Source organism: Clavelina lepadiformis, chromosome 5, assembly GCF_947623445.1.
Source record: "Clavelina lepadiformis chromosome 5, kaClaLepa1.1, whole genome shotgun sequence".
In the NCBI taxonomy this organism is placed as follows: Eukaryota; Metazoa; Chordata; class Ascidiacea; order Aplousobranchia; family Clavelinidae; genus Clavelina; species Clavelina lepadiformis.
The window spans coordinates 7,855,494-7,876,477 of record NC_135244.1 but is presented as its reverse complement, the minus strand read 5'-3'; the positions used below and the strand labels follow the sequence as shown (position 1 = coordinate 7,876,477).

The following is a 20,984-nucleotide window of genomic DNA, read 5'->3' as shown; positions in this document are numbered from 1 at the left end:
ATCTTTTCGACTATGTTCAAAGTTATCGCTCTACTAGTGAAAAAACGCCAGAAAGCAAAGGAAACCCGTTTATAACCTAAGCCGACTGTTCTGTTTATTTAGCCGTTTTGACGATTAGCAACGCTCCGTATGAACGCCGAGCTTTACTACACGCTGATGACATACTTTCTCGTAGCAACACCCGTCGATTTTGGTTACTGAATAACATCCCAGCATACTTCAAATGCCCACCACTTATACGGTAAGAATACTCACAGGCGATTTATTTCGCTTGAAGGAGGAAATGCCAATTAAGTTCCAAATGACAGCAGATCGATGCTTTCGTGATATTGACAAAAATGTATATATAGTAACGACAAATATTGACAATGTTTCAAAAACTTGGAATCTTAAATTCAAGTTTTCAAAGCCACGAACGAGCCAACGAAACGAAGCGTTTGCCTTTATGACACAACGATAATGTAATCGATACATATCAATCAGTGATACGTTTTCATATGACAAAATTAAAAGCAATTAAAATTGTAATTCAGCTTATGTGCGATTTTAATGTCATATGGGAATTTTGCGGCGTTTAAAGTGGATTGAAACTTATTTCAGGTTTACGATGCCCATGATACCAAATACCGATTAAATCATTATCGTCCATAGAGCAAACGAACCGAAGTAACCTTTACGTGACGTTTCCACGACTCTTAGCAATTCAAAGGTTTTCTGGTCAAAAGCATTCAAAAGTATGCAGCAACGTAATAAAATCGCTAAGCACCTGAAATAAATAAGCCCCCTACAAGTGTGAATATGCAGAATGCACCCTACAAGTGTGAATACCCTACAGAATATGCGCGACTGTGCCAAGTTTTACGTGAACTCTCCAAGACAAGACCGACGATGACAGGAAACCCATACAAACACAAACCGTGTCGCGCAATATGAACTGTGAATGTCATGAGCAACTAGAGCAAGTGGTAAATGCGCCTACTAACCTCTATTTGTCCATTTTGCCTTCTAATTTACAGTCCAAGTACCAGTACTTGACTAAACCTCTTAACCTGCTAATGGAAGCCAAATTAACCGAAAAAAATTAACTCTCAAGAATTTTCAAGACATGTTGAGACATGACCGCTGACTTAAAAAAATACCAGATACACGAGATAGGCCTCAGCGAAATACAAGATTGAGAAATACGTAATACCACGTCTTGCTTAGCACGTCTCCATAAATTAACTCCTATATTACTTCGGATAGCTCTTTCATGAAAAACTAGACGGACATAGCAACCTCAAATTAAAATGTTGTGTTACCCATAGAAAACTGGCAACTTTTGCTAGACAGCTAACCTACACAATAATAAGCTTGAATGCGTTAACAATTGTGCTGTACACATATGCATTGATTTACTCAAACATAGAAACTGATTGCTATATGTCACGAGGAATTGGGGAACATTGCAACACACCACTCATAATGTTGATTAGTGCTGATTAGAAAAATTGGAAAGGTTACGTTAAGTAGAATTATAGCAATCTGATTAGCGGATTTTCTTGTTCTGCTGTTACCAATATGTTAAAAGAACTTGTGCAGACCTGGAGATTTAATTTTGTCCAAATAAGTTTGGCAGGTTAACTAACAAGTACTATACTTGAACTTGACCCTAATAATAAACTCATACTGAAGTTAGCATTCGGGGTGAAATGCTTCCGTTTATGTTATCTCAACTGATGGGCTACTTACCGTCTGTAACAAAAATTCATCGCAACAATATGATTCATCGTCTAATACCGCTTCAATCTTACAATCACGGAAGTTTCGCCATTCATCGGCGACACGATGAACATAAAAACAAATTCTGCACATTTCCGGAAATGAAAAGCGAACCATCTGTCAAAATTAAGTTTTTCTTTCCTTAAAGCAAACTGCAGCTTTGAAATATCATGGCTGTTAAACTAACTTCACCCGGTACATTCTTTTTATCTACCAAGCGAAGCGAACCGTAAAATTCTCATACAAAATGCACCAATTATGGAAGTAATATTTGGCTTCTGCGCTATAACCGGTATCATGCTTTTATATGAAATAATTGTATATTCGAAGATTAACTCAGCAAAGGATTAAGGCGCCGAAAGCACAAAGTCAAACCAATGTTACAACGAAGAAATGTTTTTCCATATGAAAGTAGATACAACTTCCAAACTCAGCGCTGTTACTATGTAGCTTGCTACGTTATTTCTCACCATTCAGATAAACCCCCTTGACTGCCGAAAAGCTCATTAACTACTATCGCCAGCATAATAATAGCCTACCTCCAGCAAGCACAATCGAAAAACATTCAAGAAGTGGGACAGCCCGCTGGGATCGGTTTAGAGTTTAGATTCTTTCGAGTATTAGACCCTCCGTTTACAATGTTTGTTCAGTTAACATTTACTCACCACTGACACAAATGTCGCAAACAATGGGAAAAATGACGCTATCGAATGAGAAAAGTCTCACACCTGAAGCTGACATACAGTAGAAATCAGGCAGAAGTACCGATACTCCTACTAAGTCAGCTATCTCTATCATTCAATTAGGAAGATATTTGGTAGCTTTACTGAGACACTCAAATATTGAACTGTTTAATGTAAAATTAAATCAATAATATTTTTTGACTATGCCAACATGCTGACTGTTTCGAAAAAGACGAGGCTACTTTGAATTTTTCATATTCTTGACATCACCATATTTTCAAACACTGTGACTAAAAGCGCGCACTTCAAACGGAAGCCACTCATGTGGAAAGCATCAAGCATCTCATATCTAGGGTTTAAACCAAACTTCAAGTTCATCGAATGAATTGCTAATCAACTAAAAATGCTTTCCACTTAAAACCGCCAGATAAATAAAGTTAGAGCGCCTGCTATCTGGACCAGAGGACTTAATATTTACTCAAGGTTCGTTCCATAACATAAACGCCCGTCGTTGAAATTTTAAGAATTTTTTTCCAGTCAAAGCCTCAGGACGTCCCAGCCAGACCATGTAATTATCTCGCGAACGTGATTTTGTGGCTTTTGACGGAATGTTAATAACAGACATGTTTAATCCGATTTTTGGGCCTGGTATGATTTCATTAGAAATGGTTGAAACTAGCCATATAATTTTGTAGAATGTTCAATGTAGAAGAACTATCCATGAAAACATTTTGTTGTAGCATTGGAAAGCCCACAACCTAAGACAGAATGGTTTGCTTACCACAAACTACACAGAGAGGTATAACTTGAAACAACCGCTTCAGCTCAGGCAAACTGTCATTTATCGTAAGACTACGGTTTTATCACAAAACAGTACAAATCATTGACTGTTTTTCGACGTCAAAGATTTTGTAGACCCTGGGCAATGGTCATAACGTTAACCTTAGCGTCTTTTATAAAAACAAGTTAAACAAAAGAAACGTGACAGCTCATTGATAACTAGGGCAACCAGTTTTTTGACCTAAAAAGTTTAAATTTTGACCTTAAAATTTGCAAATTTTGACCTCATTTTGACCTAAAAAGTTTAAATTTTGACCTTATTTTGACCTAAAACGTTTAAATTTTGACCTCATTTTGAAAAACGCTATACTGATAGTCTCTACACTGTCTACAGCAACTTTCTAATCTAAAGCTGCATTTAAAAATGACAAAATGCTTTTCTAGTGTTGACTTTTTTTCGCTTCTGCGTATTAAGATTGACAACTTGCACTTTCAAATGCAATGCCGTCACATCGTGACGTCACCAAACGCGCTGAAAAGCCTTCCCTCTCTTTGTGGCTTTGGTTCTAAGTAAAATTTGCGGCACTGGAATTGTTTGCGGTACAAGAAAAGAGAAAAACGGAAGAATAATATTACAAAATGGTTACAAAATTACAAGTTTAATAGATTTTGACCTAAAAAAAAGACCTAAAGAAACAATTTGACCGTATTTTGACCTAACGTAACATTTTGACTTTATTTGACCTAATAACTTCTATACCACACGTCGTACAAAGCTGAAATTTGTTTTGTGCTTGTTTGATAACATTCTGGGCAGGTTAAAAAAAATTGACCATATTGACTTTTGGTTGCCCTATTGATAACTAATCTGTAAATAAGTTGATTCTTGCCTGGACGCAAAGCAACAAGACGACTTTTGTGCTAACCCGCTCTGAACAAAAGGCAACCCACGTGAATTGACTCACGTAGCCTATTATCGTTAACTCATACCTGACTGGGGTAAGAAAACATACACGACAAAATATTTATGACATATAAAACCCTCATTCACTTATTGCTTTCTCTGACTTATTCATCACAGTCTTCGCTGTATATTAGACGATACCATACAGCAGCCTGTTGCAGCCTATGTTTTTGTTGGCAGTTAATTTCTTTTGAAGTGCCTGCCCGAAAATCAATACTATAACCATATAGTTTACCAAAAATGCTAGTGTAGTGTAGTCCAAGTGTGAAAATAACTGGTAGCAGACAAAATAACAGGGACACATTATAATGCATTTCGAGTAGTGTTAACCGTAGCAAGAAAGGATATTTAAGTAACATCCGAGGAACATTCACAACCGGCAACGTTTGATTGTAAAAGGGTTGTGCAGCCCAAACAACTTAGATAAAAGTGTTTTATCAGAAATTTTCTGACCTTTTCAATTCACCTGATGAGTGCCAACAGAGCAAAGCACGAGTGCGCTATTTTCTTAGGCGTTTTAAAGTTGTTGCTGTTTTTCAAATTTTTTGATAGTTTTTTGCTAAAGTGTTTTAGCATTTTCTCCAATCACTAAATAAGAAATCACACACTGTGCAAATATAGAACTTGCCATTTCAACTTGCTTTCTGGTTGGTTTGTTTGTATTTTAATGCTTTTAAATGCTGTCCACTTTTGTTACTCTTATGTTAAACATTTCCGTACTGCACAAATAAATCGTTTTCCAATACTCCTCACTCGATTAATATGTAACGGCTAACGCAAACACTTAATAACTGTTTGGTATGCGCCAGTTTAAAGAAAACAGAAGTGTTGCGTAAAGCTTGTGACTTTGTATATTAGGCTACAAACACGTACAAAATCCAGCTCGTAAAACGTATTTCTTTTGTTAAATCAGGGGCAATGCTATACGGTTCTTAAAGCCATCACGCTTGGGGGCATACCAGTGCTATCGCGTTGCAAGCCGGATGTCACAATTATTACGGTCTCAGGTCAGAAAAATCGTGTTTTTTGATAATCTTCGTCGCTACGTTTGCTCTAATCCCAAGGAGAAGAGTATTTTTGTCCGCTCTGCCTTCACTAGCTTTTCGAGTAAGTGCACGAGGTGATTAATTTTATTTTTATAAATAACGTTTTTATCGCTGCCAAATGTTTTTCTCCTTGATAAGTACTTATCAGCAGACAGACAAATCGCAGAAAAAGCGATGCCTTCGTTTAAATGATCCTAATCCAAATTGAGTTGCAAACGAACTAACCAACAGGCACTTTGGTTAAACTCTCGGTTTGGTTATATTAAATTCTATTTTGATATTTGTTATTTCCCACCAGGAGGTGCACATACTTCCACCTAGCATTCATGCGTGGGTTGTAATCTATAACGATGCGGCAGGCTATAACCGAAAAACAATGACAAAATTCAATACGTTTGTTTTAGTGTCAAACAAAAAACATTACATCAACACAAACCTTAAAAGTAAATGAAAGGCACTGTATATGGATTACAACTAATAGAGACTAAGTGAATCGTATTATTTAACAACAGTCTTTAATCAGAAGAAGAATTTTTAGATACGAATTAAAGAAAACAAACAGAAATACTGTTGCCTATTATTTTATTATCATCTTTAAAAGGCTAAATTCAATTAAGAAACTCTTGCTGCTAAAAGCGAACCCAAGTTAAAAACTAGACGCTCTACAAATGCTAAGAGCCTGCAGTTGGCGACTCAAGTGCACATGAAATATGCAGTTATGTAATGTCCTATAAAACAGTATACAATGTGAATAATGAAGGCAGTGTGTTTAGCTTGAACGCAAGACCAAATACGCACCGGGATGTTGTAATAGTAAGTAACAAAGACTAGAATGCAGTCTTGAATTTTAGGGAGATCTTACGATAACTACACTCCAAGTAAAGTGTTATGAATCAGGAGCGCAATTGGTTTTGCTATTCGCATATAACATGAAAGGATATAAAGCAAAATGGAAGAAATGGAATACGCAAGGCGTGTATAGCAGCAGAAACTAAACGGCAGAGATGAAGATGACAGACAAATTACCACTCGATATTGTTGTACCAAGCAATGCGCTTCGATTACTAACTTTCAATTCTTCACTTACAAATTTAATTCTTTAACCATTTACTTTCCAAGAGTTCATGGTAACTTTGCAAAAACTAAGCCCAACCTTACTGAACCGAGTGTGCTTTTTACACAAGAAAAGGGTATTTAGGTTGATTGCAGTTTGAGTTTTGTACTTCCAAGTGATCCCTTATCTCAAAACGGAAATGATTGCTTGGCTGTAAAAATGTAAAAGATCACAAAGCACGTTCACATTCAGCTTTAGGTTATTCCTTGTTTTCTTTTCCTTTGTCGTTGCCGGTGTCCTTTAGGACACCTGTCGGTTTTCCATTGACTTGAACCACAGATATAACTGCTGCTTCCATTTCACTAGCACTACGCTTGACTCCCTTATCTGTATTAAGCGAAGTGTAAGAGTTATAGCATATAAACAACCGAGTTCATTAGTTGGGTGGAAGTTATACTTCCTATATGCCATGGGGCAACTTTGTGTCACAAGAATTGTTACCTGGTTGTTTTCCAGAATTGTTGGATGTTGAAATAAGTGCGGATGCAACGAACGCTGGAGGATTCGTGGAGGATTCAGAAATAGCCGACGAAGCAGGAGAAGCTAAATAACACAGGAAAAGTTAAACCAAAAAAAACACAACAAGAACAAGCAAAGTGTGTAACTTTGTCGCACGTCGGCTAAAGTGGATAAAAGCAAACATCGTCAGTTACCTAATGCCGCCATATTACAGGCTGAGGAAAAATCTCCCATGACAGCAATGGCGGTTTCACCGGTAGCTTGCGCCACCCGGTGTTCAACCAGGTAAAACATGTATTCGTCGTAGAGCAAGCGAATGAGATGAAAGCTACCGAAGCTGGCAGCTGATCGCAACGTTAAGTCTCTTATAACCATGGAGCTATGAATAACAAGATAGTGAACTTTTACACGCGATAAATAGAGCAACCACACCACAATCTTTAACACTACAGACACAACAAATCTCATAATATCGCGTTTACAACAAGTACTGTAAGTGCACTGTTGACAAATTTATATTCGGTCGTATATTCGTTATTCGAGAAATCCAACCTATCACTTGGATGATATTCCACCAACACATACCTATAGAAACACCATTTGAGAAGAAACTGGCGAGCTGATTTTGTGAAATTTTCAGTGCCTTCGTGGGGCTGAAGAACTTTCACTACAACATTTTCCAACCAGTCGGCCCACTGCTCCAAGGTCCTTTGTTCGGAGAGCGCAGCCTTAAAATCGGCCTCCAGTTCTGTGACGATCGAGTCATCGCACTGACATACCCAGGAAGCTTGTTCCTAAAATCGGCGCATAACATAAATTGGAAGCGGACCAAGACAATAAAAATATGGTAACGTTTTTGAAATTTGCCCGAAACTTTGCAGTGTGTTAGGAATTCGTGTTTAAATGACTCAAGCAGAATTTTAAAGAGATATTCAAAATTAAGTTACTTGGACGTTTGCGAAGTCGACGCGATTAAGATCGGACAACATCTGACTGATCAAGGAATTGTCGTTGAGAACCGCTCGAGCCGCTTGGGCAAGATGGTTAAGCGAAGTGTAACGACGCAGTGTCTGGGAGAATGCTGATACCGCCGATACCTGCAAAAATAAAAACGTTTCAGCGAGCATGGTCAAAGTAGACTTCTTGTAAGAGGCTTAGACGTTGAATGGAATGGAAACAAACCTTATACTTTATAAGCTCTTGGGGCATTTCACTTTTGGCTAGGGCATTCGTTAACCCATTTTCGAGACCTTTGGCGAAGTTTCGTATCGCCAGAGTCAACGCACCTATTAAAAATGTTAGTTAATTTACTCATTTACTAACCTTAAAAGCGCTTCCGTTACAATTATATTTGCGAGACACAGTATTAAAATAACACACGTTCGGAGAAAACAAAGGAACAACATTTTTACTTGGAATCGGACGCAGAACATCCGGAATCAAAACTTCGACAAGACTCTGATACATCATGTGGTCGCTATCCTTGATCCAGCGTTGAACAGGTGCCCATTTACACATGGCAAGTAACTTCTGCCTCGGAAGCTTCATCTCGTATTCGTCTTTGCTATTGCAAAATTAAGAGAACTGTGACCACTTTCAGAGAAAATTTACAAAAAAATATGATATAGCTCATTTTACCAGAATACGGCTTGTGTAGCAGAGGCAAAAATCTTGGATTTCACAAAGTTAATAAAAAGGAAGTCAGCAATTTTATTATTAAAATAAGGTACTGTATGTGATTTGTGAAATAGTCCACCCTTACACTGGTTGTTGATTCTCAGCGGTGTCAGCAGCCCTCCAAAATGTTTGCCAGAGTGTCTCAACCATGGAAAACTGAAGACTAACGATGATGTCGAGAACATTGGCGCAGTGATCCCTGTATAAATCTTCCAGAGTCATCAAATCCTCCTGAAGGCAAACAATTATTGGAATCAATTTGGAATTAGATAATGATAAATTGCAACCATTTGCGTCCTTAGATTACCTGAGTTACGTTGACAGGCATCGGCCCATCGTCCGCAGTGATGTTGATGGGATCCAGATCAGGAAGAGCTTGAGTCGCATCACCAAGATACTGCTGATGTTGTTGAGCTTGTTGTTGGACCTGCTCAGTTGCGGATGTGTGAGTAGGTACACCATCCTGACCGCTCTTATCAGATTGTTGGGTGGAAGTCATTGACTTATACCTATGTATTTGGATTCACAAATTGATATTGTCTTAACTCATAAAAATAATCTGTTGTGACTACTTATTCCAAAGACACATTTTAAAATATGAAGGGTACCAAAAAGGATAAAGGATGTACAAAAAAAATTAACGGAAAAGAAAAACGAAATAAAATTAATGACAATTTGGTTGAAGCTACCTCTTGGCATGGTTTGTAGACTGTTGCCTCATTGCAATGTAGTTTATTTCATCATGAAGGCGATTGAGAGGGGAATTTCCTTTAATGCGGATTCCATAATAGTGATACTTCGAATTACCCCTGCAATAATAATATATTCATCAGCACTTGGAAAGCTTCCAAAATAACATAAACATGTTCAAGACAATGGTACAACAACTTTTATTCATTTTAGTTTATTCAAATACCAGTGCTATCACCACTGTAATTACCATTCTAGTTTATTTTATTTTTTTCGGTTTTAAAATATAATACTATAACAATGGCTGCCTTACCTTGTACCAAGGCGGCGTGTTCTCAGGCCAATGAAAACTGATCTAACTAGTTTTCCAAACGATGCAGCGTTCACAGGATCGAGTTGTTGTTCCTGGCAGTGCAAAAGGTAATGATTATACATGAGTGCACGTGGAAGTGATACTCCATCCGTGTTTTCAAAGTGTTCCATCAGCCATTGAACCTGGACCAAAAAGCAAGAATGAACCAGTGGTTGACGAAGAAATGCAAAAGATGACTTTATATACAACAATGAAACGCCACATTTGCCAAACTTGAAAAAAGCAATTTGCAGTAAGTGAAAACTTCAGCATTTTTATTAATCTTATACAATTTAAAGATAGTTTTGGGTATAATTTCTAAGCAGATTATTGTTTGTTGTTAAAATTTCCTTCTGAAAAGAATACATCATTCTGAGCATCATTTGCAGAGTTTATAAAAATTACAAAAACAACTTCAAACTTTGCTGGCATTAACATGTTTTCTTCAGAGTAACTTAGCGGATGCAGGATATGTTGAAATTAAACCAGCCATGCTGCGCTCCGAACGCTCGCTGGGATGAAGAATTACTCGAGCAAAATGCTTACTGTTTTCGGCTCCCGCCGGAAGTGACTTACAGTGGCGGGAGATGCTCGAGTGGTGTGCGAGATTGGCATGGCAACGATTCCTCCAGATTCTCCTCCAGCATTCTGGATGATGTATGTGCTTCCTCCGGGAGAGGAAATAAGCTGACCAACTGACTGATGGCTGCCTCCAGTGCCTCCGGACATGCCGAGGTTGTTCTGTATTACAAACAATGACATGATGAGATGAGGAAGACTTCATCTCAATGAAACTAAACTTTTATCCATTAATTTAGCTGCTAACTTTCTGAAAAGTCAGAAAACATTAAATTTATTTTAAATAATATCACCAATGTCACCATTAATCCACTATCATTAATATTTATCGTAACTCACCATCTGATGTTGTGATGATACAACGGTCGCTTGACTTCCAACATGTGTAGAGCCAGATGAGGAGTCAAAATAAATGGCATTGCTGTTGTTCTGCTGACTACTTGAATAAAGCTGGTTGCCATCTTGGTACTGGAAAGAGTTTGACCTGAAGAGTAGAAGGAAATTTAGAAAGGATAGACGCATAAACGTGAAAGAAACATTAAGGGTAAATTTTGCGGGAATCCACTTACGTTGAGCCATTCGTGTACACATGATCACCTGATGAATCAACGTACGGCAAAGTGTTGTTGTTTTGGTAGAGCTGCAAGAAATGAACAGAAATGAATTAAAACTCCAAAGGTTGTATGATATTCAACTTAACTACAGGATGGTCCATATGATTGGTCTACTTTTTTCACTACACATGCTGAACTATTCATATATTCACACTATACCTTACCACAAAAGTGAGAATCACAATAAACTATTTGTTGTACATTTGTACAATAACACACAACAATGTACAACATATTGGATCTATATCACAACCTGGACCTTAACAACGACCAGACTCTTAAAAAATAAAAAGCAAGGCGGAAAATCAAGTTCACAATCATTAAGGACGAAGTTTGTTAGGGATACCACAGCAAATATTTCAGATTAGTGGACACAACGTTCCTACTGTTTACAACCACACAATAGCTGTTAGTGCAAGACAAAAAAGGTAAACTTCAAGCAGATTTACGAATATGTTTTAAACAACAGTTTTAACCAAGGTATTAGAGTCTAGAATGACCTGGTTGACAGTGGCGATTTCGTTTGAAATCAGATCGACTTCGCTAAGAGTAAAAACATGACTGGACGATAGCCTAGCAGAGGGTTCGGAAACCGTTAGTCGTGACGTGCCGTTTGGTATCGACTGTTGAAAGTAATTACAGCAGTATGGTTTAATTATCAGCGGCCATTGCTTACAAGCATCATATCGAAATTATCGGCGATATAGGAGAGAGAACTCAGTAGCCCGAACCCGTTACGTGGTCAATTGCAGTCAGGAAGCATTCGCAAAAAACGACCCATGAGTAGAGCTTACCTGCTGGGAACCAGGCACATGTATTTGCTGCGTTCTTGGCTGCTGGGCTGGCACCTAAACATTCGCAATATTGAATGCACGTAATGATGCGTTAATAAGTTATAATAATGGAACGTTTAGCATTATTTTGGTAATAGCGAAACGATATAAATTTATATTTCCAGGTTAAACAATACGACTTGTTGTTACAAAAAAAAGAGTGGTGTCCAATGTGCTGTACAACAACACTAGGAGTGGTGTTTAATGACTCAAAAGAAACTCTAACTCTAAAGTCTAAAGGGAGTCGAAATTGCGTAAATTTGAGGCATGCTCACGCTAACTAAATGATACCAAAGCGTATGTACGGCAAAATTACTCAAAACACTACCAAAGAGTGTGCATGATCTTAACCTTGTATTCCTCGTACAAAACGTGTTGTGAACTTATGTCTGTCTCAGTGATTCCGGATTCGGGGAACTTGTTTTCGACCTCACTCTTTATCAAGGCTCTCTTTGCAGCCGGAGAACCCTTTGAAACGTTCACGGATTAACATGACTGACTGTACAAGTAGTTCAGATGACTCGCAACTCAAAATAATCACACATGACTGCACTTCAATTTGAATGTTATCTGTGAGTACTCTACTGGCATTTAACTACAGCACTCTCTGTTACAAAGCGGAATGCAGAATGACAAAACCACACGCTAGAACTATCTTAACAGTTGAACTTCGCTCCCACCAAACTGATTATACTGCTTAGTGCTCATCAAGCATACACATAATCAAAAAATTTGGTATAACAAAAAATAAGGTTCCAACGACAAAGGCATGCATTTCACTACAATTATTGACAATCAGATCACCACTAAACTCAAATCACTGCTGGTTAATCTACAGCAAAGTACGCTAAAGAGCAAAAAATAAATAAACAAACACAAAACCCAAGCGAGAACTCAAAAAAATCTTACTCGTTTTATGTTCAAGCTGATTGGGTTGGAAACGACCAAAGGCCTATTTGACTGGACGCTGATCAGCTGTCGGTTCTGTGAAGACGATGGAAGAAAATTAGGCTCCAGTTTTGGTTTATTTCCCAACGATAAATCCATCGCTCCGGGCGAGGCCTCCGCGGCGCTAGGTGAGTCCGTTTTACAGGGCATTACCGTCAACTCACAACGGTAGTACACATATGTCGAGTATGGTAATCACAGTGTTCAGTTTTAAATGTCACATTTGAAACAGAAATTTAGGGCGAAGTTTCCTAGAATATATTTTTAGGCCAATTATGGCTAATAATCGGCATATACTGCGTATTCAGGCACCTTCAATAAACACTACAAAGTCACCACCTATAATGACAAAAATCATTCAACACTTAAAAGCAAAGTTACGTAGAAACAACAACCTCTACATTGCAATCGCAAAAAGCTCTTTTGTACTATTAGCTGTACTACCACTATCAACCTTCTGCCAACAAAAAACAACACTCATTTAAATTAATAAATCCAGCAAGTTTCCTTTCACTTAATCGCCATAACAAACGACTTAGACTAGGTACGCAATGGCCGAGTTAACAGTTAACGGTAACTCTTGGTAGTACAAACCTCGCTGACAAATGCCGAATGAATTGTCTGCACTATCAACATAAAAGAACGCTTTAAACAAACAATAGTAACCATATTGTTACGTCACTTGCTCCTACTTTAGCCATGAAATAGAAAAGGGGTGACAGCATGATAAAGTTCAGATTCGCATTACCGTTGAATACACTTGCTAGCTTTTTGAAAAAAGCATTGATTTCTTACGGGAGGGAGATTTCCGAAAAAAGATAGCGATAAAATTAAATATACCAAGCACGGTTCACGTCGTGATTCATTGTTTGATGTCGTTTCTTTGTCTGCACAATGGGGCAAAGAACCCGAAGTGTCGTTACAAAACGGGCCAATAAAATTGGACGTGTTACCAAGCAACGACTTATCAATTGACATGGCATCAAGATTGGTCGCTACGCAACGGTCGGTTACTAAAAATTCGCCGCATCGGAGAGCAGAAAGGCAAATATAAAGAACAAACAGAATACGTCGGCTTTGCGGTAAAACGTCATTTTAAAAACCTTCATTTTCGGTTAACTTTTAACGAGGACAGATATCAACAATGAGCACAGCTTCTATAAAGGCATAATTCAAATTGGGTATAAACAATTATAACCCAGTAGCAAAAACAATTTAATTAGCAAGTGAATCAAATGTCTTAATGCTTGGTACATTCAAAGTAGTGATCAAGTGGAAATTTGCAGCTGTGGGTAACCCGTTTACACAGCTTACAAAAAATACGACCCCATATGTGTAGATAGATCCTAGCAATACATAATAAAATTAAACGTGCGCAAAAAGTTGATTTTCAGTCACCATTAAAATGCTTTATCAGACGCTGACCACGGCAACCTCTAATGCCAGCGAAAATTGATTGGAAAATATATGTACGTAGTTTATGAGTAACGGCTAGTACCAAAATCTGACGAATTTGAAAAGTATTGCAAAATGCTGTTTAAAGGTCTAACACGGCATATACCTCGCAGCATCCGTTTGAAACAAATTAAGATAATTTTATGGGAACAAAGGAATTTGTAAATATCGCGATCCAGAAAAGAAACAATATTAGAGATGACGACAAATCGTTTGTTTGCTGCCAGGCAACTGACATAACATGGCAACGTGTTACCAAGGAAAGTTTAAATAAAGGTAAGTATTGCAAAGAACAAAGCTTCCCGCGCGATCAAATCATACACAAAGATATTTGACTTCTGCGTGCTCAAGAAGGAACAGTGACCTGTAACATGACAACGCCCCAGGTTACACAATCTGTGACCTAGCGACCAAATGTAATAAAATTTTTAACGGTTTATGAAATTGAGCCTTGTAAAATACCGAGGCAATAAGACTTGACACAGAATCAGATACGTCAGATTAAACGGAAGTAATGCTGCTCATGGACGAACAAAGCGAAATCAAAAAATTATTAGTTGATGAGTCTACTGAGTAATACTTGAATGAAATAACATCGATACCATCTACACCACAACAATCTCACCCTGTAAGAGGTAACAGGTTAAAAATAGAAACTTGTCGATAATAATTAATTCCATAGTTTGAATTATTTGACTATCAACATTGAATAAAATTAAGTGATAAAACTGGTTATTTAGGATTCTTATTACGGAGTTTGGATTAGGTCCCTACATAAATATCAACGCAGTTCATCTCGTCCTTCGTCTCATTCTATTCCTACATTCAGTGAATCGCAGCTAATACCATAGGGTTCGTCTCAATTATGTCGGGTCACCGCGCCGTCTAGCGGTAATACAAAATTACCTTGCAAAAATAAAAAAATATGTGATTTAGCAAATTAGCAGAGGTCTTGAGATAGTAACGTTTGTAAACGCGGCATGACTTGCATTACGTTAAATATACGGGTCGTAAATGACTTTCTTAATGGACAAAATTTTTAGGTTTAAATCAAAGTAACCCTACAATAATAACAGACAATATGAAATATACTGTGAAGTTAGAGGCTTGGAGCGTTTGTTAAAATGTGAACACATCTTACCTGATGCGGTTGGGTCGGTTTGATGATGTTTGCGACGTTGTCTCCACTTTTCAAAGAATCTGAAAAACAAACGTAACAATTAGTTAAGAACGCTTTGTGGTACGTTCTAAGACCAAGTGAGTTTTATTATTGACTGATCAACAACCAATAGGGCTGGGAATAAAGCCGATTTTCTTTAGCCGTTAGCTGCCATAGTCGCTAAATGGCGAGTCACATTGTTGAATGCAGCCAAAAGTATTGTTAATTCTTAAGCGTGGTGGAAATTATTGTATTCGCAATGTATGTCATGCTATACTTCAAAATTTATCAACGAAACAAACTATTCAAGCATTAAAATGTTTAACAGAGCTACATATTTTCACAAGAAGACGGATTACGAAACATTTTGCTCCAAATTCTTTTCTACATGTACGTTTTTGGCTAAAGGCTAACAAAATGCTTAGCCACTAAGAGCTTTCAGCCGTTAGCGGCTGTTTGCCTGAGAAATGTTCCCAGTTCCACAACCTATTATCACAAAGTGTAGCAGCCATTCACACGACGCAGAAAGTTTTGCTATAACATACAGTTAGTTGTTATTTACTGTAAGCCGCCCGCAATGCACAACGCACGTTGTATGTTGTCATACGACGTCGTGCAGTGCTCAGACAAACTTATGAATGCAGCTTTTCCTGCTACGAGCTTAGTTGCCCAGTAAGCAACACTTTCTTCATCACGAGGTGAATTAAACAGTAAATGGCAGCACTAACAAACCCGTTTTGGAGGCAACGACGCTGACGTATCGTGCAACTGGCAATTGGTTCTGTGTGGCTGAAACCACTTGAAGACTCTGCTGTGCCGCTGCGACGTTTTGCTGCATAGTGAGACTTTGTGCGAGATATCACAAATTTGTGAATCCTTTTAGGAATTGAGCTGATAATGGAAACGTCTGTTGAATAGTGGATCTGTAAGATAAATTATTATGCTGAATAAACTTCATAAATAAGTTTCATTAAAACTTAAAACATTTTACAACTAAATCTTACAGATAAAGACACAGCTAATCAGAAGTTTAGGTTAAGCTAGAAGTTTAGGATTTCACAATGCCATTAATGTCATATACACCTCTGCCATGTTAGCTGCCAACACCCAAACGTCTTCACAACACATTGCACCACATGGGCTACCTTACTACACATTTATAGTAAGAAAATAGCCAAGTCTTAAGTTGCTTCTTTCAGAAATATACTTTAAAATAAAACATGGATGCAGACAGTTCATAACTGTACTATACTCATGGCTACCAAAGACTTGAAATCCAAACTTGGGACAACTAGGAAAAAAATAAGATTTTTCTCCCAAAAAAACACTGTACAAACAGTTTTCAGAAAAAGTTGAACAGAATCTGGTTAACCAATGTCAACTTCATTAACCTATAATAAATTGTTACTCAAAGAAATGCCAAATCATCTAATACAAAAGTTGCCTTCCTAACTAACTTACAGTGTTAACAAGGCTTAAAGGCTAATTATGAGGCTCTGCTATGTTGTATTTATGGTATCATTTTTACTTAGTCACAAAATGTTGGCGGTAAAACACCGGATGTCATGTAATCTCCCTCAACGCCTGAAAGCAAGTAGTGGTGTAAGATGGAGTGAAATGCCTTGCATTTTAAATTGTTGTTTTATTGAAAACAAGACAAATTAGGGACGCAGGTCATAATTAAAGACATTTCTTAGAAATAAGGAACTTATGAAAGCTCTGACTACACATCATACAAACCCTGCTGTTGCTAAACTTACAAATCAAAAATACAAGCAATGCTTATATACAATACAGTCTTAACTTGCATGTCAATTCACTATATATATATATATTTGATTACATTTCAGAGGAATACTGCTATATTACATAGAATTTTTACTGAGACATTTAGTAAATGTAGTAATGCTTGACAATTTAGAAAGATTTTATGAACACATTTTATTCCAAATATCACACACATAAGTACATGGCCAAAAGGGTAGCTGAAATTGACATTTATAGAAATCAGCAAAATACATGAATATTTACCTTTACTAAAACAACTTAGTCACAAATTAGGAATTATCTAAGTGATGTAATAATTTTGGACAGCATCCAAGTTAAAGTCTTTCATTGAAAAACAGATCGGTGACGTGGAAATTAATGTTTGATGTGCAGAGAGTAAACAAATGATGTAGTTTGTGCAAACAACTTGTGCATGAACCTACTGAAATAGCCACAGAGCCATTTATGCACAAAAGGTTACAATTTACTTTGATAACCAATAAGCTGTATGTACAGTATTGGCACTGATATATACTATTACACGTTAATACTGTTTTTGTGCAGTGTGCATGTTGCAAAATGATTATATTACTGTGTCAGCATTAATTTTCCACAAAATTTAATATGAATATGCAAAACTCATCCTAGCTTTGTAGCCTGAACAAAGACTAATGCATATTCCAATTATGTACTGGGCATAATGGTGCATTGAGTGGTTGCTGTTGTATATGAAACTTAGTTTTACTGTTTGCTCTGGTTGGGGAATTGTATGCTCAGTGCGGTTTTTCTCAACTCCATGTTGTCAAACTTGCTGGTTATAAAATGGTACATTAAAATTATGTGAAAAAATTCTTTCTTCTAATCCAACCGCTTATCTTCGACAACTGGCTGTGTGACCTATTTATGGCAAAATGGTAACTTTTTTCAAAACTACATAAAATTTACTAAAATTGAAGCTAAAGCATCCTTTTGCATATTTTCTGTAAATGTGCTTCAACAAAAACACACTTTTTGATGATCATATGAATACATTTATATGCATGGACAGCAACAGAAGCCCATGTTTTTGCTGAAATATTTCATACTATTTGACAACATATATATTAACCAGACAATTAAATGATTTACTGCTATCCAACTAAAAAATTAAAGAATATCTTTAGAATATACTAATATATACTATATTTTACGATAACTATTACTTTACATGACGGTAAATTTTGGTTAATCTTAAGAAAAGAATTACTTCAATTGAATCGAACAAGGGTTTTGTTGATAGTGTTCATTTACTGGTTGAACAGAAAAACACTCAATTTAACTTCACACCATACTTGGAAATGTGCAGCAGCGAAAATTATTCCAGTTTGTGCAAATACAAATATCATGCAGGCCGACACAAACAAATCCGGAATCTATTCGTATCACCACCAAACAATAGAATTTCATCAATGTGTCACCCAATTTTAGCTTATAACAAGGCATAATTGCTAACCATTTTTGTGGATATCTCTCCAAGTGCATCATTGCTGTGATCGCACAGGTTAATAGGTTTGTTTGGGTTACAAAAATAACCTTGAATGATTGTCTCATTAACTCTTACACTTCCCATGACACAAGTGATCTAAACTGTGTAAGTGATCCAAAAGAGCAGTCAAAGCAAACTTGAAAATTTTTGCAATACAAGCAAACTAGTCGTAGTACTTAGAATTTAAGACACCGTATCGGTACCTTAAATTCAGAGGTGGGCAGTCGGTACTTCGAAAGTACCGTCGGTAATGGTACTTGGCAAAAAATATACCGACGGTTCTGGTATTCGGTACTATTTTAAAAAAATAGTACTTTGTCAGTACTTGGTACTTTTTGTGTAAAAGATGCTGCTGCTGCAAATGCAATGTTTGACGCAATTATGTCCCCGATAAAGGTTACTCCAGGTCAAAAAATATGTGACGTTAATCGCTTGCAATTTTACTTGACATTTCTAGATTAAAAAATATCAAGAGATGCTAAAATTAGTATTAAGGATCAATTAACATGTATTTTTGAAACATACTTGTTAAAATTTTGAAATTATCACGTGAAAAGTACCGAGTATTGTGACCGATTGAAATTTCTTGAAAAAAGTACAGAAATTCGGTACTTTTTCTCAAAAGTACTGCGGTACAGTAATTTGATACTATAGTACTGAGGTACTGCCCACCTATGCTTAAGTTATATTTTATGTTTGTAGGGCACCCAGAAAATCTTCTCTTGCACTCATTTTTGTTCTCTGTGTTCACATTCTAACAATACAGGTTTGACCTTGAATTTGGTAGAGGCGTACAATCATGCACATAATTACTCATTTGTAGTAGAGCAAAAATGTTGAAAAATTGGTACTTTGCACATACTTCACACAGAGATAGAAACGCTCGACTCACAAAACAGGTTACTTCAAATTGTAATAAAATTGGTTTTTGTATTTGTGAAAGAACTTATTCAAAAATCACTATGCATTACATTCTACTGAATGTGCAAAAGTATCAGAAATGGATAAAATAAGATTTTATGCTTGTAACTACATTACAAGTATTCAGGAAAACGTATATTATCGATCTACAACGAAAAATAAATCGTAAATCGTGACTTAGTATATGTTAGGACTTGGACTTGATAAGCGCTACTGACTTGGGAATGTAACTAAATGGCTCAGCTTCACTTGTGCCGTTAGTGACTTGAGCCATGACCATTAACATTTGTTACCTTCACTGATCTAACATAATTAGCAGTTTTATTCCACCGGAGTACACATGGAATAGACCACAGTATACATAGTTACTAGCCTGGCATGCAGGCTTCAATGAAACGTATGGCACATGTATGAACAAGACTTATTAATGTGCACAAAATTTATAATAAATAAAGAATTTATTGCCCAACACATGTCGTCAAGCCGAACTTGTGTCTATTCACGCATAATTTCTTATCGAGAGCTGGCTTAGTTTTCAGTCTGGCATGGATATAAGTTGAATTATTTTACAGAAAGTATTATTTTAATTCAGTAGGTCACCGACTGGAAAATACAACAGTTTTTGTCGAAAAATTGTGCGTAAAAAGACATCAATTTTGTTGTGACGGCGTGCACTGAAGCCCCTATCTTTATTTATTATAAATCGGCATGATGAGTAAAATATTCGGAGTGCACGTTGATGAATTTCGTGCATTCAGGTGTCATATTTTTCACTCAATGGAGTATCCCTATATGCAGGTTTGGCACAAACCCTCATGGTAGCTTTGAAGATGGTGCATATGAAATTCCACATACAAATTTGTGAAAAACAGAAATAACCCACTCATAAATTTTCAGTATATTTCATATAAGAAGCAAAACAACCAAACTATTTATGGATATTTGTGTCATAATACTGTAGTTTTACAAAATTATCTCCATATAAAAATTGCAACTAACCATCTTTAACGCCAATGAGCATTATTTTTACGATTTTAGGAAGTAATAAGGCTCTAGGTGGGTTTACACATAAGTAAAACTTTAATCTAATATTTAGTAGAATAACTAAGTTACAAACACCATAAAGCTGGTCATAATGGCAGAATGGACAAGCAACAACGTAGACCATAGGCCTAATCAAACAGTAATCATGTACATAAGTTATAAAATTATATATAGGCTATAAACAATAAAAATGTGAGTAACCTTAATGCATATTATTGCTATCATGCAAAGTATTTAAATCAAATAAAGCAAAAAAGTCGTTACCTTGATACAATCTCCAAGGATACCGTGACTATGGCGTTTCTGTTTCGAGGCAACTGTTGCCCGACGTAACGGCTGATTTAGTATTCATCCGCCTTTAAATTTAAAAAACTTATATTTTACATTTTAAAATTTAATAATACTCATTTTGTCATATTTGCGATAAGTATAATTTATATTTTTACTCAGCCAATTTTTATCGAAAATAAAAGCAATATTTACTCTAAATGATACGAACTACTTTTTAAAGTTTTTTCACGTCAAACATGGCGTCGGTTCCTTACCAACAAAGGTAGCTCTATGGCGAAACGTGACAGAGGATATGCAAACGATGATGTAGTACTACATAGAT

At 36.7% G+C, this 20,984-nt stretch overlaps 1 protein-coding gene across 10 annotated transcripts; it reads right to left on the bottom strand.

Annotated features, from left to right (window-relative positions):
- Positions 1-5,619: 5,619 nt before the first annotated feature.
- LOC143461107 (DNA-binding protein RFX2-like) lies at positions 5,620-20,729 on the bottom strand. Of its 10 annotated transcripts, none has more exons than XM_076958884.1 (21): positions 20,636-20,729; positions 15,847-16,037; positions 15,097-15,155; positions 12,462-12,536; positions 11,904-12,020; positions 11,514-11,567; positions 11,220-11,342; positions 10,675-10,745; positions 10,445-10,589; positions 10,073-10,267; positions 9,488-9,669; positions 9,174-9,293; positions 8,792-8,993; positions 8,570-8,715; positions 8,220-8,371; positions 7,990-8,093; positions 7,755-7,904; positions 7,393-7,601; positions 7,002-7,186; positions 6,790-6,891; positions 5,620-6,675 (listed from the first exon to the last, which is right to left on the bottom strand). In XM_076958884.1, the coding sequence occupies exons 2-21, from the start codon at positions 15,950-15,952 to the stop codon at positions 6,548-6,550; spliced, it is 2,625 nt and encodes an 874-aa protein (XP_076814999.1). In that variant the 5' UTR covers positions 15,953-16,037; positions 20,636-20,729; the 3' UTR covers positions 5,620-6,547. The 10 variants fall into 10 exon arrangements, with proteins under 10 accessions (XP_076814999.1, XP_076814998.1, XP_076815000.1 ...); XM_076958883.1 differs by lacking the exon at positions 20,636-20,729 and adding an exon at positions 16,198-20,304; XM_076958885.1 differs by lacking the exon at positions 20,636-20,729 and adding an exon at positions 16,198-20,304 and having other exon boundaries at positions 10,103-10,267.
- Between the last annotated feature and the right edge of the window lie 255 nt (positions 20,730-20,984).

Bases quoted from the DNA above. Each gene is read 5' to 3' on its own strand.
- LOC143461107 (XM_076958884.1), bottom strand. From the start codon at position 15,952: ATGCAGCAAAACGTCGCAGCGGCACAGCAGAGTCTTCAAGTGGTTTCA. The intron at 9,294-9,487 runs GTAAGGCAGCCA...TTATTATTGCAG, and splicing joins ACACGCCGCCTTGGTACAAG to GGGTAATTCGAAGTATCACT. The intron at 7,905-7,989 runs GTTTGTTTCCAT...TTATTTTTGCAG, and splicing joins AAGAGCTTATAAAGTATAAG to GTATCGGCGGTATCAGCATT.